General features: G+C 41.0%; 1 protein-coding gene and 2 pseudogenes across 2 annotated transcripts in view; 1 reads left to right on the top strand and 2 right to left on the bottom strand.

Annotated features, from left to right (window-relative positions):
• The window catches only part of NKAIN3 (sodium/potassium transporting ATPase interacting 3), a 739166-nt gene that overhangs the window by 137618 nt on the left and 582027 nt on the right, over positions 1-19521 (bottom strand). Inside the window, exon 5 of one of the 2 annotated variants that reach the window (XM_023222387.1) lies at positions 3708-3945. The exons of the other annotated variant lie outside the window; for it this stretch is intronic. Within the exon in view, the coding sequence (XP_023078155.1) occupies positions 3931-3945 (15 nt within the window). The 3' untranslated portion in view covers positions 3708-3930. Of the gene's footprint in view, positions 1-3707; positions 3946-19521 lie in introns of those variants that run through there. 2 annotated transcript variants of the gene reach the window in all.
• On the bottom strand, positions 1877-3643 carry LOC111549254 (annotated as a pseudogene).
• LOC111549255 lies at positions 13695-15525 on the top strand (annotated as a pseudogene).

The raw sequence follows: 19521 nt of genomic DNA, 5'->3' as shown, positions 1-19521 counted from the left end.
AAAAAATAGAGAGCCTATGGTTACTCTCTCTTTACTCTTTTCTTTTCTTTTTCTGGAAACGAAACAAAACAAAACACTTTACTTATTTATTTATTTATTTATTTATTTTTAAGACGGAGTCTGTCTGTGTCGCCCAGGTTGGAGTGCAGTAGTGCGATCTGGGCTCACTGCAGGCTCCACTTCCCGGGTTCACCCCATTCTCCTGCCTCAGCCTCACCGAGTAGCTGGGACTACAGGTGCCCGCCACCACGCCCGGCTAATTTTTTGTATTTATAGTAGAGATGGGGTTTCACCATGTTAGTCAGGGTGGTCTCGCTCTCCTAGCCTCGTGATCCACTGCCTCGGCCTTCCAAAATGCTGGGATTACAGGTATGAGCCACCACACCCGGCCAACACTTTAATTTTTAAGACAACTGCAAGCACCTCAAAAATGGATTATCGTTACAACACTTGTTAGCTTTTCACAATCTAGTTATTGCAAAGGCACATGAATAAATGTTAATGGACAAAGTAAAAAATTGAGGCACCTTAATGAATGTAAAATTTAAAATGAAAAGACATTCAACCACTGACTTCTAAGAGAGGCTAAATATACCTCCATATATTACATTCTAAAATTACATTGCCTACTGTAGTTTGTGTCTTGGATTCTACAATTAATTTTAAGGAAATGCCTAAACAAAATGTGCAACCTGCAAAGGGAAAATCATTTTCTCAACTTCATTTCATGGAAAGACAATAAAAAAGCTACTAAAATTTGTTGTAGCCACACATAAAGCTACCTATGGAATGAATGTGATCACTGTTACCTTTGAGCTGTGAGGAGTATTCTGCCCATTGCACTGCAAATTGTATATATCATACCTTGTGTTCTAGACAAGCATGGTTATGCTTTTCCAAAAATATATGTATTTTTTAATTCCACACAATGAACACGTTTCTCTTTTCAGATTTAATCTATGTAGAGCTTAACTTACAGTGCCCAGAGGAGGCAATATGACATGGTACTAAGTCTTTACATTTTTAAAGTGAAATCGCTCTTTTTCTTTAAAAATACTTTTAAAAATATGTGAAAATACAAATGGGGCTGCTAAATTATAATGCATATTTTAGAATGAGAAGCATATCTTTTCTTCCTTTAAAGTGCCATATAGAGAATGGTATCTTACAACCCGGAGTCACTTTGTTTAAAATCAAATGTGAAAGGACTGTTATGGAATGAAAAGTTTGCACAACTCCTTGGAGCAGTTAAAGTTGGCCACATACAACGTAGGCTACATAGCACTCAAGACTTGGTAGGTTTTTTGAAATTTGAGACCCCTCCCATGTTTAATGGAAAGTAACATTTACAGGGTGTGATTACATACACTGTAATACAGGAATGATGTCCCTTTGCCAGAAGATAACATTTCACTTTTCCTTGCTATTTCTTGGTTCCAACTTGATAATTTTTTAAGATTGTAAATTATATAGTACTCAGGTAATGTTTTTTTCATAGTTACAAACCCTGCCAAAACACAAAGGGGAAAGTATTTCTCATTAAAACACACACACACACACACACACACACACACACACACACACACACACACACACATTTGAATGTCACACAACACAAGAAACAATGCTTACAGACGTGTTATTGTTTCCAGAAGAAAATGGTCAGTAAACTACTAAGGTGAAGACAAAAGACTACCCTTCCCCAGGATCACAGTGCACAAAAAGCAAAATGTCAAACAATAGCACTTCAAAGCAAAATAAAGGTCTGAGGATGAAGCCAGCTCACTTGCAATCCTGTTAAAGAATGAGAGTCACCGTTTAGGTCCAATGCGCTGGGAACATTTGCTAGCTCAGAATGCAATATGGGTAGAATTTGCTAAGAATTCAACCAAGGATGCCGAAGGCATTAGCCAGCTGAGACTCGTTTTTTCGGGAACCATCTCTAACGTCGGGATCAGGAAATCTGTAAACTGTGCAGTGTCTTCATGGGGCCAGCCATACTTCTCCACAAGTACATCAAAAGGGCATCAGGGCTTCGGCTTGGTCATGTCGCAGTTCTCCTTTTCTGGTGAAAAACTCCTTGAAACATTTCCCCAACATAGCGTATTTTCGAGGGACTTTCCCCAGCAGTTCAATGATCAATGCTATGTGATCTTCGTCTCTGGAATAGTCTTCCCCAGAATGTGGTTCAAATAATCGCCCGTTGCCAGCTCAAATGCCATACATGCCGTGCTCCAGATGTCCGCAGGGGTGCTGTATCCCGTTCCTATTAAAACCTCTATGGAAGGGTACTGACGCATCTGGATGTTTTCCGTGAAGTGTTTATGCACCCAACAAGCATTTCCCAGGTCAGCAATTTCTACTCTAATTTTATCAGCATTCCGTGGATCCAGGGGGTTCACCAACAAGTCAGCCTCCCGGGCTTTTGGCAAATCCCCAGTACTGGAGGCTGAAACCGTCCTGCTTTTGTCAGGGGACGGACTGCTTTCCCTTTGCTCAGTAAGTGGTGATCCCTCAGAAAGCACAGAGCCGCAGGCCACAGGTTCTAAGGCTCCAGAGAACAGCAAGGTGGAAAACTCTGAAAACTGTGACTCGGGAATTTTATGCCGTCCATTTGGCAATTCACTGTTGAATTGTTCATAGGAGCTGCTATATGTGTAATCACTTTCTGCATTTGGCTCATCAAGATTATATTTCTCAGGATTTGGGCAGTCTTCTTCATTATCCTCTTCATCGTCCAGTTGCTCCTCCAGTAAGAATGGGCCATTGGTTTTAGGTGATTCTATCCACCTCGGGTCTATATTCACAAGTTGCTGATCTACATCATCTTCTTCTTTTTCAATGTTTTCTTTCTCAGCGTCTTCTTTCTCTTCCTGGTCCTCAGCTTCACTATTTCCCTTTGCGGTCTCTGCCTCGGCCGCCGCCTCTAATCCTGTTGTTTTTCGTTTCACCTCTGGGCAGTATTCGCCATCTGCCAGAGCGGCGGCGGCGCAGGCGCAGTTCTTACCTCCTCCCGGCCATTTGAGCAAGTGGAAGCCACAGCCCGGCTGGTCTCCTCACCCGCACGCTTAGCCGCCTCCTTCTCAAAGCCCCTAGGCCCGCTTCCGCCGCGTTGGAACGAACTCCAGGATAGCGTTTCCCATTTAGGCCCAAAAGCGGAGGCCGAAAAGAGAGAAGCACCCAAAAAATCCGGAGCCTCAACAGAAAGCTCCTTTAGTTCCTCCTCCTTCCCCGCCACCAGCACCACCGCCACCGCCACCTTTGGCAGACCCCACACCACCAGAGCCAAAGGAGGAGATCCTGGATCAGATGATGAGGAGCAAGAGGACCCTGCGGATTACTGCAAAGGTGGCTATCATCCAGTGAAAATTGCAGGCCTCGTCAATGGCCGGTATCATGTTATTAGAAAGTTTGGTCGGGGGCACTTCTCTACTGTCTGGCTGTGTTGGGATATGTAGGGGAAAAGATTTGTTGCAATGAAAGTTGTCAAAAGTGCTCAGCATTATACAGACACAGCCTAGGATGAAATAAAATTGCTCAAATGTGTTCAGGAAAGTGATCCCAGTGACCCAAACAAACACATGGTGATCCAGCTCATTGACGGCTTCAAGATTTCAGGCGTGAATGGGATACCTGTCTGCATGGTCTTTGAAGTGCTTGGCCACCATCTCCTCAAGTGGATCATCAAGTCCAACTATCAAGGCCTCCCAGTACGTTGTGTGAAGAGAATCATTCGACGGTTCCTTCAAGGGTTACATTATTTACACAGTAAGACCAAGATTATTCATACTGACATAAAGCTGCAAAACATCTTGATGTGTATGGATGATGCATATGTGAGAAGAACGGCAGCTGAGACCACTGAGTGGCAGAAAGCAGGTCTTCCACCTCCTTCAGGGTTTGCAGTGAGTATGGCTCCGCAGAAGAAACCTATGGGAAAAATATCTAAAAACAAAAAGAAAAAACTGAAAAATAAACAGAAGAGGCAGGCTGAGTTATTGGAAAAACGCCTGCAGGAGATAGAAGAATTGGAGCAAGAAGCTGAAAGGAAAATAATAGAAGAAAACGTCACCTCAGCTGCACCTTCCAATGAGCAGGATGGCGAATACCCTTTTCTTAACTTGAGAGATATATGATACAGAGGATCAAAGCATTTAGAGTCACCATAGTGGTTACACACATGCATACCCAGGCACATCCTTGCATGCACACGTGTGGTTACATATCAATATATATATATGCATATACATGCACACACATATACACACACAGACACTTAAAACACTTAAAACTGTGTCTTATCACTCCTGCATTATGGAAAAATAAACCATTTTTAAGCTCCTTTTAGAGTTTTTGTAAAAAACAAAAACTAATGCCGTTTTTCCTAATCGGAGCCCTCAAAACTACACTTATATTTTCTAACTTCTCTGTGGAATATTCTTATCTTTTTCATTCTATGTGTTATTTCCTGAGTCTTCATTCTTTCCATTTCTTCAAGTCATTGACTTGTATCCTATCTCTCCTAAAAGCTATAAATCATTAAATGTTATTTTCACCAATTCCAAAGCAATTTTCAGTGAACTTAAAAAACTCTTGAATCTATTTTATTTAGAACTAAAAATTTTTTAATGATTTTCAGCACTCTTCATGAAGGAAGGAAAACTCAGGTATTATAATAAATGTTAAATATTTCCTTTTTTTGTCCCTGAAAATGTTTTGAATTATTTTTAATTGCACTCTTTATTTTAGTTTTTAAATGTATGATGCTCTTTCCAAGAAGCCAGTTTATTTAATCTTTTTAATTTTAAATATAAGTCCATTTTAATTTTCACTTTGTTTTACTTACGAAGAATCATAATTTTCTATGTGATACTGTAAATGTCATTGTTATGATTCCATATTGTATTTTCTTTTTTAAAAAATTACTATGTTCTTTATAGAAGTGACTGCTTTGCACACTGCTATCGATGTGAAATATTTCTTTTTCTGTTAAACTATGTTAACATGATGAATCAGATCTGCCATGTAAATGAGAAGCCAAATCCTGTTTTTACTGCTTTAAAATACAGAGGGGCAGCTGTCTAGTTTTATTAATATTGTTTTTATAATTGAATTTCTGGTGGCAAATTCACTTTTTGGCAATCAGTCTCAATAGCCAAACTGAACCTCAGCTCAAACAGATTGTTGTAAATAAAATATAGTGAAAGTAGAAATTTAGTTAGGATGAGTACAGATTTATAATGCAAGAAAACAATTGGAGCCCTAAATGCACCATATGGGTATCAAGAGAGTCAATTTGTTTCACATGTGACACTAAAGAACAAACAAAGAAAGTGCCTATGTCAGCTCCTTCATACCCATCAAGATGAATCTGCCTTCTTTATGCACTCATTCATTTAAAGTTATTTTAGAATGTGAAGATTAGGCTGCTGATTCAAACCTGTTCATGGTTTAATTCTAAAATTATTCATACTACCAAACATTAATTAAAGCCAAACTACTAATAAAAATAGCACTCTAGTTTATTTGCAACAAATATGCTAATATCTTAATATAATCAGAAATTACAAAATAGCATTACAGTTATATTATTTGGAAAGAATGAATATGCCATTTCTTTTACAAGGCGATTACTAAGTTGACTCAATTCAAATAATGCAGTGAGTTCCCACAATATTCTGAAAATGATGCAGGCTGAAAAATTGAACTTCTTGCGGAATCATGACCAAAAAGAAATATCTCGTTCGGTAATCTTACTGTTGGTTCACCTAGGCAGATGCACTTTTGGGTGGAGTAGAAGAGCAAATAATTTGAGTTAATTGTGAGGCAAGAAGGACTGGCATTCCAGCAGATGCATTGTGAAAATGGAACTTTGACAAAGTCAACAAGATATGCTGGGGTGTGGCCTGGCATGGCTCCCAGCAAGGCTACGGAGAGAAGTACATTCTACATTGTCAGGAGCAGAGTGCAAAGGATGAGCCAGGAAGAGACAGGGATATTAGCCTTGTTCCAGAAAAGGAGGGAAGGTCAAGATGCAAGTGAGCAGAAACCCAAGGTACGTACTCCAGAGAGCTTTGAGGAGAGTAGCTCAGAACAACATCTCAAGCATGTTTCTTTTCTTCGGAGGCAGCCCAGAAATGAACCTAACAATTTTTGAAACCCCTGCAAAAGTTTGATGAAGTTGTTCTGCTACCAACTTTGTAGACAGCTAGTCAAATGTATGTACAAAGTGGAGAACCAAATCCAGTTTCCACTCCGAGGACTTTTCTACAGTTTACTGTTAGTTACTTTGCATCTCTCAGATGGTTTGCTTCCTGGCCTTAGAATGGTGGGTTGGGGGGGAGGGGCGGGAGGGCAGCAGGTGCTGAAAATAAGGATGAAAATGAAGATTAATATGGAAAGGGATATCTGAAGGTAGAGGCTGGGAGTCCTTGAAGAAGCTGTTCTGATTTTTTCTCTGATGATGGTGTAAATTAAAGATACGGCTTCAAGTACCATCAGTTGTGCTAGCATGCTGGCTTTGAAACGTGAATTTGTCCCAATATGATTGATATATTAGGAAACAACCTGAACATAACAATTTGGGAAATATTAGGGAACAATTTTCCATCAAATTTCAGACAACTTTTCTTCTATTTCACGGTAACTCATAGGCTGCAATCCTTCTGTTGCGAATTTCCACAAGTAAACTGCAGATTCTTTTCAAAGTAAAATGCCCCATTTATTGTAGTATATATGTACTTCTTAACCATCTAATATGTATAAATATGTTGTATCATTTTAATAGATCTCTATTTTTAAATATGTTACCGATGAAGTATTTGAGTGTTGTTCCCCTGACCCATTTTTCCCATAAGTCTTGTGGCTTTTACTGCATTATTTCTTAGGAACACATATGCCTCATTAAAGCAGAACTTATGGGACAATCAGTTTATCTGCTAATATGGTTGGGATGGATTGCAAAGCGTTTGGAAAGGTATTTGTGATTGTGTTCTGGGATTCTGGTAGAAGAACCCTTCTGGTCTATCCTTGTTAATGGCATTAATACAGATTTCTCAAGAGTCACAAAATAAGGATACTTCTCCAGTGCTTTCATGAAGAAGTTAATAGAAACCAATGTGCCTGAAGAGCAATACAGACACAGGATGTGACTGTGAAGGAGAGGGACATTGGGAGTGTGGGGGCCTCCTTGATAATGAGTGCTCTTCTGGAGCTAACAGGTTTTCCCTGCCTGATTTTTGCTGCTCCAAGGTGAGCAATATACTTTGCAGTCTTGCTCGTTTTCAAGATCGACAAATTCTGTGTATGTAGCAGGCAACTGAATAGCTGAGTTCTTCAGGAATTAAAATGCAGGGAGTTTGGAATTGACTTTATGGCTTTGTAATTGGGAAGGTACTGGACCTGGCAGCATGAGGAAAGAAGAGGACCAGTAAATAAATCTGTTCTTGGCTCACCCATGCATCTCATTGAGGTTCTGATGGTCTGTGCTAATGGCCCACAGGAGGTTTGGCTTCCCCAAGGAAGTGACACCAACACTTTATGAGTTGTCACTGAGAGTTTGATGGATAAAACCTTCTTCTCTCCAGTGATACAGTCAGATTCAACAGAGACAATCCTCAGAGAGAGGAACTTGCAAATCCCACCCCCCACCCTGCCCCACCTGGGGCCCTTACAGCCTTCTTGTGCTCTCTTAAAGGAGTTGCCCTCTGCAGTGCAGTAAGTGACAAGACTGGTTCCTTAAGACTGGAGTTAATATTAAATTGGTAAATGCAAGACTTAACTCATACTAGACCTCTGACAACTGCTACAATATTTTATTGTTGCATATCATTTTTATTGGAGAGGTGGTTTTAAAAACTATGTTTTAAGTAGCCCAGTGCATTTTAGAGAAATGTCAAGAGAGAAAAAGGGGGACGAATGAAAGAGACAGAAAGGGCTTTAGTTTCCCATCCCATTTTAAGGGAAACAGCTTCACTTTTATGTTTTATAATAGAGATTTGTTATGGGTTGAAGTGTGTTCCCCTAGAAATATTGAAGTCCGAACCTCTGGTGCTTATGAAAGAGGGTCTTTGTAGAACATCGAATGAAAGTGAGGTCATTAGGAAGGATCCCAATCCAATATGTCTAGACTCCTTAGAAAAAGGAGCAATTTGAGCACAGAGACGGACACACACACAGACACACAGAGTACACCATAGAATCTACAAGACAGAGATAGGGTGATGATTTCACAAACCAAGAAAAGCCAAAGATTGCTGGCAAACAACAGAAACTAAAAGAAAGCCATGGAACAAATTGTCCCTCACAGCCCTCCAAAGGAATCAGTCCTCCAACACCTTGATCTCAGACTGCTGTCCTCCAGAACTGTGAGACAATACATTTCTGTTGTTTAGGCCACCTAATTTGTAGTACTTTGTTATGGCAGTAATGGAAAACAAAAACAACAACGACAAACGTATTCTTGGTAAAATTTCACTTGAAAGGCAAAGCAAAAAGAGTTACCAGATTAAAAACATGTGAAAAGTATAGAATTAGAGACAGGCAGGTGGGCGAGATGGAGAACTGGGGTTGTTTCCAATCCAGAACTCCACTTGTTCAAAGGACACAGACGGACCTCTGTGTCCCAAGATTCTGCCAAGGTAAAGTGAAACACATACTTTCTGACATGGGTATCAGGTTGATGTCTTCATGGTGAGGCTGGCACTGTATAGTTTTTGATGAGTCAGGAGAGCAAGAATAACAATATCACCCAACATTCAGATTATATAATAGCCTAATGGAATAATGATCAGAAATGTCTGAGCAGTCTAATATGTACTCAATGTGGCCATAACAAAAAGGTCTTTTATCACTTTTCATGATTCTGGCTAGTTATGTTTTTCAGGAATCCTTGTTTGGTGTAAATTATAGTTCACTTGTGCTAATACTGCAATCCTGGAGTCCATGGGAAAGTATTGGTTTTAGATAATGATTTTATTTAACACCTGGTGCTTGCTGCACAGATGTGCATCCTTGCTTCTCCTCTGGACAAGGAGGAAAAACAATAGATGGGTAGATGGAGCCCTTCTGTAGATTTCTTTCATTAAATTCTCCATGGGATGACATCTTTGACTGATCATGAATACATGTACCTGGCAGAAGATCAATAGCTCAGGCAGCAGGCTAGAAGACAGGTGGTCTTTGGGCTTAAAAAGTCTAAATATTTCAAAGTCCTGGGATTTCTGTCAGGAACAGTACATTTTGTTTTCTTTTGTACTCCAGTGTGTTCCTACCCGAGGGAGGCTGCTGGAAGTGATGATAAAAGCACCAGGGTTAGCCTTGGCTTTCAGTGATTTCAAGTGATGCTAGGAAAGTCCCTGAGTTCCCAGAATCACCAGGTTGTGAGGGACTAGATAGTATACAGAACACATATCCCTAGTGACATCAAAATTGTTAGTGGGTCTGGAAGCTTTTGAGACACTGATAAAAAATTGAGGTTGTTTTTGTATATTGTGTTCATGGTGTTGTCACCCAGCTCAAGGTGTTACTCAGTCATGACACTATGGTTTGTGTGTGTAGCTAAGACCAGTTCTTGAATAACAGCCAGTGTCCTTATTGAACTAAAGTAGAACTTTGAGGATCCCCAGATAATGAGGTTTCCAATTCTGTCATGTGTGCCTTGACAACCCTCCACAGTACGTTTGGGAGACATCATCACTGATCGAGTGACACAATTTATGCTGAGCCCAGAAGAGGACTGGGAATTCTACAGCCATCTAGAGAGGCAGTCGCCACCAGTAGATTAGTTGTCAAGCACGTTAAGTCTATTTGCCTTGGCTGTCTTAGGTCTTCAGTAAGCATTCAGCATAAGGCCTTCTGCCTTTCCTGAAATGAAGCCAGATGGGTGGCTCAGTCCCAGAAAAGCTCCAGTGTCCCCTTAGAGAAAAATTAGTCTGAGTAGAAATACCTAGATTTATTTCTGGGATATACAGGCTGGAGGCTGTTTTACCCTTGGTTGTGAGCCATGTGCAAGAACACAAGTTGTCATGAACAACTGCTCCTAGTCACCACTTGCAACCTGAGGTCAAGAAGCTGGCCTCGGACCAATCTTCATCAGATAGAAAAATTCATCTGACAGCATTGCATAAGGACAAGTACCACTGACTGTCTCCAATGTCTATTCAAACCTCTCCAGGAACTTGTTTAGCAGGAATAAGTGGGAGCAAGTCCTCTGCAGTGAATTACACTCTCTCTTCAAGGTCTGTGAGGTGGGCTAGTCTCTTGGAAGGAGCCTTAGGTCTAGTGCTTGATCACCTGTTAGTGTAAATTATCTGCAATGTTAAAACAGAAGCAAGAGAGAAAAAAGCAAACTGGCATCTATGGTGGCTGGAATTTTGTATACACAATCTCATTATTCTTCTCAACAGCCCCTTGAGTGGGTGGTATGATTTCACTTTACATGCAAGAAAGGTGATAGCTCAGAGGGATTGTGGACCCTGCCCAATGTCACAAGTAGGAAATGACAGACGTGAGGTTACATTTAGCTCTGCTCAGATGCTGCCCTTATTCCTTAGGCATCTGCTGCTACCATACCACATGGCCTGTACTTGAAAATAAGCCACATCTTTCCTATCACGTATTTTGCCTCTTCCAAATTTTAAATAGCTTCCCATTATTGTTTCAGGTCCCTTCTCTACAGTCAGCATTTAAGCAGATTGATCAAGCACTATTGCCCACCTATCCAAGCTTAAAGGCTGCCATTAGTAATAATTCTGACATTTCTGAGGTCATTCCTTCTCCTCCGCTCAACACAGAGACACAGTCTGGCTCCACAATTCAAAATGAAAAAGCAAAATGGCAACAAATGTCAACTGCAACAGTGATTCTTACAGACAAAACACTAAGAAAGCAAAGCTATTAAAAATTTCGTTCTCCTTTGCCCTTCCATTTACTGGGCTATATCTTCTTTATGCTACTGAAATCAGCAACATTGGAAGCAATATCTATGACCACTACCTAGGACACATACACTATCCTCTATATGAAAATCTAGTAGAGTGAGACCCACAAATAGCTTATTTAGTACTGGGGGTTGGTAGCAAAACGTGAGCAAATCTTGTAGGATTTACTATAAAGAATATAGAGAACTATAGCAACATAAGAGCTCATTATCTTTGAAGCAATTTAAGCACACACACACATATATGTATATATTTATTTGGTTTTGGTTAAAATGCTTTTTATTTAATTTGGTTAAATGTAACTAGGTTACTTCTATGAAGGTTTTTTTTTTTGTTGTTGTTGTTCACTTGAAATAAGAGTATAGAAAAAGTTAACTGGGTTACTAAGAATAGATAGGATGGCTGGTGCAGGAGCCCAGACAAGATGATGACAGCTTGGCCTAAAGTTGTGGTGGTCAAAGTAGAATAACGTAGATACATCTGGGTTACTTAGGAGATTAACAAGTGATATGACTTGGTTATGAACTGGGGTGAGTGGATACAGCACCTTCAACTGAATTATCGAGCTACCCACATTGGGATTGATCAGGGAAACAACCCGAATCATGGAGAAGGAAGAAAAGCAGGGTAGGGTGATGGCCCACCTGGGTGTGACACAGAGCCAAGGGAATCCCCACCCCCAGCCAAGGGAAGCAGTGAGTGATGGTGCAACCCTGGGAAACCATGCTTCTCCCAGGGATCTTTGCAACCTGTGAATCAGGAGATCCCCTCATGAGCCCACACCACCAGGGCCTTGGGTCCAACACACAGAGCTGTGTGGAGTCTTGGCAGAGAAGCTGCTCAGGGATGTACCAAGATCCAGGAACTTTACATACTCCCGTCCTGGGATCCCCAACAAAGGTGTCTGCAGCCCAGGCAATGCATGGTGTCCGTACATACCCCTAGGAAGGGGGCTGAATCCAAGGAGTGAAGCAGCATTGGTCTGTGGGTCCCCCTTCCATTGGCACCTCACAAGACAAGACCCACTGGCTTGGAATTTCAGGCAGCCTGCAGCAACAGGGTGCCTGCCTGAGAAGAAATGGGGCCCTGAGGGGAGGGACAGGCTGCCATCTCTGCTGTTTGGTTGACTCAGCTGTTTCAGCCTGTGGACTTTGGAACGTCCAAATGGTCTGGATGAGGAAGAGTTTCCCCAGTGCAGCATAGCTGCTTTGCCAGAATGTGGCCAGATTGCTTCTGTAAGCGGGACCTCAATCCATTCCCCCTCACTGGATGAGAACTTCCAGCTGGGCCTCCAGCTACCTCAACCTGCACATACTGTATGGCCAGAGCTCTTATCTCTCCCTGGGATTGCAGTGCCCTGGGGGTGGGGCATGCCACTACCTTGGCTGTTCAAGCATCTTAGCCAGTCCAGCCTGTGGGCCTTGGGGGTCCCAGTCTGATTGGAGGATGAAGAGATCCCCAACACAGCATGCTGCTCTATCGAAAAGCAGCCAGACTGCTTCTTTAAGCAGGTACTAGATCACATTTCTCCTGACTGGGTGAGACCTCCCAAACAAGGTCTTCAGGCACCTCTTACAAGTGTGTTTGGCCTGGCAACAGGTCAGTAACCCCCTGAGATGGAGCTTCCAGAGGAAGGGGCAGGCTGCCATCTTTGCTGTTTCTCAGACTTCACTGGTGATACCTCCAGGTACAGGAAAAACCAAGATAACTAGGGTCTGGAGCAGACCCCCAGAAAACCAGAGCAGCTCTATGGAACAGTGGTCAGACTGTTAAAAGAAAAACAAAACAAAACAAAACAAAACAGAAAACAACAACAAGAAAAAATCCCTATGAGAATCCCATCTAGTTGTTAGCAACCTCAAAGATCAAAGGTAGATAAGCCCACAAAGATGAGAAAGAATTAACTAAAAAATGTCAAAAACTCAAAAAACCAGAGTGCCTCCTTTCTTCTAAATGACTACAGTGCTTCTGCAGCAAAGGCTTAAAACAGGGCTAAGGCTAAGATGCTGACATGACAGAAGTAGGCTTCAGCATGTGGATAAAAATGAACATCTCTGAGCTAAAGGAGTGTGTTGTAACCCAACACAAAGAATCTAAAAGTCATAATAAGACAATGCAGAAGCTGACAGTCAAAATAGCCAGTTTAGAGAGGAACATGATAGAACTGAAAAACACAATATCAGAACTTCACAGTGCAATCACAAGTATTAATAGCAGAATAGACCAAGTGGAGGAAAGAATTTCAGAGCTTGAAGACTGTCTTTCTGAAATAAGACTGGCAGAAAAGAATAGATAAAAAAGACTGTAAAGGAATGAACAAAACCTCCAAGAACTATGGGATTGTGTAAAGAGACCAAATCTATGACTGATTGGGGTACATGAAGGAGAATGGAACCAATTTGGAAAACATACTTCAGGATATCATCCAGGAGAACTTCCTCAACCTGGCAACACAGGTCAACATTCATATTCAAAAAATGCAGAGAACTCCAGTAAGATACTCCATGAAAAGGTTATTCCCAAGATACATAATCATCAGATTCTCTAAGGTTGAAATGAAACAAAAAATGTTAAGGGCAGCCAAAGAGAAAGGCAAGGTCACCTGCAAAGGGAGGCCCATAAGAATAACAGTGAACCTCTCAGAAGACACTCTACAGCCAGAAGAGATTGGGGATCAATATTCAACATTCTTAAAGGAAAGAATTTCTGGTCCAAGTTGGTCGCTTCCCTGCACCAAAGTGAGAAGCAGCCAACATGTAAAGGTGGGAGTCACATTACAAAACTGAGGGTGATGAAGAAGCAAAGAAGAACAAGAAGAGAATCTTGAAGCAAGTGGAGACTGTAAGTATTCAGGAAGAGATAGTTTGGTTTTTGTGGTTGATGCTTCCAGGGCTATGTTTGAATCTCAGAGTGAAGATGAGTTGACTCCCTTTGACATGAGCATCCAGTGTATGCAAAGTGTGCACACCAGTAAGACCATAAACAGTGATTGAGATCTCTTGGCAGTGGTGTTCTATGGTACAGAGAAAGACAAAGCTTCAGTGAAATATTTATGTCTTCCAGGAGTTGGAAAGTCCAGGTACAAAATGAATTCTAGAGTTTTATCAGTTTAAGGGGCAGCAGGAACAAACATGTTTCCAAGACTTGAGGGACTACAGATCTGATGACTCATTCAGTGAATTGCTGTGGGTCTGTGCCAACCTCTTTAGTGATGTCCAGTTCATGATGAGTCATAAGAAGATCATGCTGTTCACCAATGAAGACAACCCCTATGGCAATGACAGTGCCAAAGCCAGCCAGGCCAGGACCAAAGCCAGCTGGGCCAGGACCAAAGCCAGTGATCTCCGAGATACAGGCATCTTCCTTCACTTGATGCACCTGAAGAAACCGGGGTGCTTTGACATATCCTTGTTCTATAGAGATATCACCAGCATAGCAGAGGATGAGGACCTCAGGGTTCACTTTGAGGAATCCAGCAAGCTAAAAGACCTGTTGCAGAAGGTTCACGCCAAGGAGACTAGGAAGCAAGCACTCAGCAGGTTAAAGTTGAAGCTCATCAAAGATATAGTGATCTCTGGGCATTTATAATCTCGTCCCGAAGGCTCTCAAGCCTTCTCCAGTAAAGCTCTATTGTGAAAAAAATGAACCAGTGAAAATCAAGACCCAGACATTGAACACAAATACAGGCAGTTTGCTTCTACCTAGCGATACCATGAGATCTCAGATCTATGGGAGTCTCAGATTATAATGGAGAAAGAGGAAACAGAAGAGCTAAAACAGTTTGATGATCCAGGTTTGATGCTCATGGGTTTCAAACCCTTGGTAATGCTGAAGAAGCACAATCACTGGAGGCCATCCCTGTTCATGTGCCCTGAGGAGTTGCTGGTGATTGGGAGCTAAACCCTGTCTAGTGCCCTGCACACATAAAGTGTCTGGAGAAGGAGGTTGTAGCATTGTGCAGATACACACCCCACAGGAACATCTCTCCTTATTTTGTGGCTTTAGTGCCACAGGAAGAGGATGGAGGACCAGAAAATTCAGGTGACTCCTCCAGGATTCCAGCTTGTCTTTTTATCCTTTGCTGATGATAAAAGGAAGATGTCCTTTACTGAAAAAGTCATAGCAACTCCAGAGCAGGTGGACAAGATGAAGGCTATCATTCAGAAGCTCCGCTTCACATACAGAAGTGACAACTTTGAGAACCCCAGGCTGCAGCAGCACTTCAGGAACCTGGAGGCCTTAACCTTGGATTTGATGGAGGCTGAACAAGCAGTGGACCTCACATTGCTCAAGGTTGAAGCAATGATTAAAAGACTGGGCTCCCAGGTGGCTGAGTTTAAGGAGCTTGTTTACCCACCAGATTACAATCCTGAAGGGAAATTTACAAAGAGAAAACACAATAATGAAGATTTTTGGAAGCAAAAGGCCCAAGGTGAAGTATTCAGAAGAGGAGCTGAAGGCCGATATCTGCAAGGGCACGCTGGGCAAGTTCACTGTGCCCATGATGAAAGAGGCATACGGGCTGAAGAATGGGCTGAAGAAGCAGGAGCTGCTGGAAGTTCTCACTGAGCACTTCCAGGCCTGACCAGAGGCTGCGTGTCCAGCCACTCTTTCACACCATGGCCAGGCTGCCTGGCCTTGTTCTCAGCCAGTTAAAATGTGTTTCTTCTGAGCTAGGAAGAGTCTGTCCAACAGAAGTTGAGGGATTTTACATTTTTAAGACTTTCTGTTGCCATGGTGATGGTGTAGCCCTCCCACTTTATTCTACCTTACTTTATTGCCTGAATAAAGAGCCCTAAGTTTGTACTGAAAACAAAACAAAACAAACAAACAAACAAAAAAGAATTTCCAACCCAGAATTTCATATCCAGCCAAACTAAGCTTTATAAGTGAAGGAGAAATAAGATACTTTTCAGACAGGCAAATGCTGAGGCAGGCAAATGCTGTCTCAATGATCTGCCTAATGTTGTCAGTGGGATGTTAAATCTCTGCCTTACAAGAGCTTCTGAAGGAAGCACTAAATATGGAAAGAAAAACTGTCACCAGCTATTATGAAAACACACTGAAGTACACAGACTAGTGACACTATGGAGTAACCACATAAACTAGTCTGCAAAATAATCAGCTAGCGTCATGATGACAGGATCAAATCCACACAAAACAATACTAACATTAAATGTAAATGAGCTACATGCCCCCATTAAAAGACACAGAATGGCAAGCTGGATAAAGAATTAAGATCTATCTATATGGATCTTAAGTCTCACAGAGGATCAAAATGAAAGGATAGAGGAAAATTTATCAAGCAAATGGAGAACAGAAGAAAGCAGGAATTGCAATCCAAGTTTCTGATAAGACAGACTTTAACAAAGATCAAAAGGACAAAAAGGGCATTACATAATGGTAAAGGTTTCAATTCAACAAGAAACGCTAACTATCTTAAATATATACACACCCAGTACAGGAGCACCCAGATTCATAAAGCAAGTTCTTAGAGATTTTAAAAGAAACTTAGACTCCCACACAATCATAGTGAGAGACTTTAACACCTCACTGACAATATTAGGCAGATAATTGAGACAGAACATTGACAAAGATATTCAGGGCCTGAACTCAGGTCTGGATCAAGTTGACCTGATAGATGACTACGGAACTCTCCACCCCAAAACAACAGAATATATATTCTTCTCATCACCACATGGCACTTATTCTAAAATTGATCACATAATCAGAAGTAATACACTTCTCAGCAAATGCAAAAGAGCTGAAATCCTAACAGTCTCTTGGACCACAGCACAATCAAATTAGAACTCAAAATTAAGAAATTCACAGAAAACCATACAACTACACTGAAATTGAACAACCTGCCCCTGGATGACTTTTGGGTAAATAATGAAATCCTTGCAGAAATCAAGAAGTTCTTTGAAACTAATGAGAGCAAAGATACAATGTACCAGCATGTGTGGGATGCAGCTAAAGCAGTTAGGAGAGAAATTTACTCACTAAATACCCATACCAAAAAGCTAGAAAGATCTCAAGTTAACAACCTAACATCACAGTTAAAAGAACTAGAGAACCAAGAGCACACAAACCTGAAAGCTAGCAGAAATAACCAACATCAGAGCTGAATTAAAGGAGAGACATGAAAAACCCTTCAAAAATCAACGAATTCAGGAGCTGCTTTTGCTGGAGAAAAGTAATAAAAGAGATAGACTGATAGCTAGACTAATAAAGAAAACATAAAGAAGATTCAAATAAACACAATTAGAAATGATAAGGGGGATATTACCACTGACCCTACAGACATACAAACAACCATCAGAGTAAACTATAAACACCTCTGTGCACATAAACTAGAAAATCTAGAAGACATGGATACTTTCCTGGCACATACGCCCTCCAAAGACTGAATAGGGAAGAAATTGAATCCCTGAATAGACCTATAGAGAGTTCTGAAATTGAAACAGTAATAAATAGCCTACCAATCGAAAAAAAAAAAAAAAAAGCCCAGGACCCCAGGACCAGTTGGACTCACATCTGAATTCTACCAGAGGTACCGAGAATAGCTGGTACCACTCTGACTGAAACTATTCCAAAAAATTGAAAAGGAGGGACTGCTCCCTAACTTATTCTATTAGGCCAGCATTATTCTGATACCAAAACCTGGCAGACATACGACAAAAAAAAAGGAAACTTTGAGCCATTATCCTGGATAAACTTCAATGCAAAAATCCTCAACAAAATACTGGCAAACTGAATCCGGTAGCACATCAAAAAGTTTATCCACGATGATCAAGTTGGCTTCATCTCTGAGATGCAAGCTGGTTCAACATACACAAAACAATAAATGTAATTCATCACATAAACAGCACTAAAGACAAAAACCACATGATTATCTCAATAGATGCAGAAAAGGCCTTTGATAAAAATTAACTTCCCTTCATATTAAAAACTCCAGATAAACTAGATCTTGAATACTTCAAAATAATAAGAGACATATATGACAAACCCACAATCCATAGTGAATGGGCAAAACCTTTCAAGGGGAAGCATTCCCTATGAAAACTGGCACAAGTCAAGTTTGCCCTCTCTCACTGCTACTATTCAACATAATATTGGAAGTTCTGGACCAGGCAATCAAGCAAGAGAAAGAAATAAAGTGTATTCAAATAGGAAAAGAGGAAGTCAAACTATCCCTGTTTGCAGATGACATGATCCTATGCCTAGAATATCCCATTGTTTCAGATCAAAAGCTTCTTAAGCTGATAAGCAACTTCAGCAAAATCTGAGGATACAAAATCAATGAGCAAAAATTGCTAGCATTCCTATACACAAACAACAGGCAAGCTGAGAGCCAGATCACAAATGAACTCCCATTCACAATTGCCACAAAAAGAATAAAATACCTAGGAAAACAGCTAACAAGAGAAATGAAGGGCCTTTTTAAGAAGAACTACAAACCATTGTTAAAAGAAATCTGAGATGACACAAACAAATGGAAAAACATTCCATGCTCATGGATAGAATCAATATCATGAAAATGGCCACACTGCCCAAAGCAATTTATACATTCAATGCTACTCCCATTAAACTACCATTGACATGCTTCACAGAATTAGAAAAACTATTTTAAAATTCATAGGACCAGAAAAGAGCCAAAATAACCAAGGCAATCCCTAAGCAAAAAGAAAAAAGCTGGAGGCATCACGTTACCCAACTTCAAACTATACTACAAGGCTACAGTAACCAAAACAGCATTGTACAAGTACAAGAGCAGACACATAGACCAATGGAATACAATAGAGAACCCATAAATAAGCCCACACACTTACAACTATCTGATCTTTGACAAACCTGACAAAAGCAATGGAGAAAAGATTCCCTATCTGATAAATTATACTGGGAGAACTGGTTAGCCATATGCAGAAAATTAAAACTGGATCCTTTCCTTACACCATATACAAAAGTCAACTCAAGATGCATTAAGACTTAAATTAAACCCCAAAACTATAAAAACCATAGAAGAAAACCTAGACTATGCCATTCAGGACATAAGCATGGGCAAAGTTTCATGATCAAGATACTAGAAACAATTGCAACAAAAGCAAAAATTGACCAATGGGGTCTAATTAAACTAGAAAGCTTCTGCACAGCAAAACAAACTATTAACAGAGTAGATACAACTTACAGAGTGGGAGAAAGTTTTTTTGCACTTTATTCATCTGACAAAGGTCTAATATCCAGCATCTATAAAGAACTTAAATTTATAAGAGAAAACTAGGCTGGGCGCGGTGGCTCAAGCCTGTAATCCCAGCACTTTGGGAGGCCGAGACGGGCGGATCACGAGGTCAGGAGATCAAGACCATCTTGGCTAACATGGTGAAACTCCGTCTCTACTAAAAAAAATACAAAAAACTATCCGGGCGAGGTGGCGGGTGCCTGTAGTCCCAGCTGCTCGGGAGGCTGAGGCAGGAGAATGGCGTGAACCCGGGAGGCGGAGCTTGCAGTGAACTGAGATCTGGCCACTGCACTCTAGCCTGGGCGACAGAGCAAGACTCCGTCTCAAAAAAAAAAAAAAAAA

This window comes from Piliocolobus tephrosceles, chromosome 7 (genome assembly GCF_002776525.5).
Source record: "Piliocolobus tephrosceles isolate RC106 chromosome 7, ASM277652v3, whole genome shotgun sequence".
NCBI classification, from domain to species: domain Eukaryota; kingdom Metazoa; phylum Chordata; class Mammalia; order Primates; family Cercopithecidae; genus Piliocolobus; species Piliocolobus tephrosceles.
The sequence above is the reverse complement of the archived record's forward strand: the minus strand, read 5'-3'. Positions and strand labels throughout refer to the sequence as shown.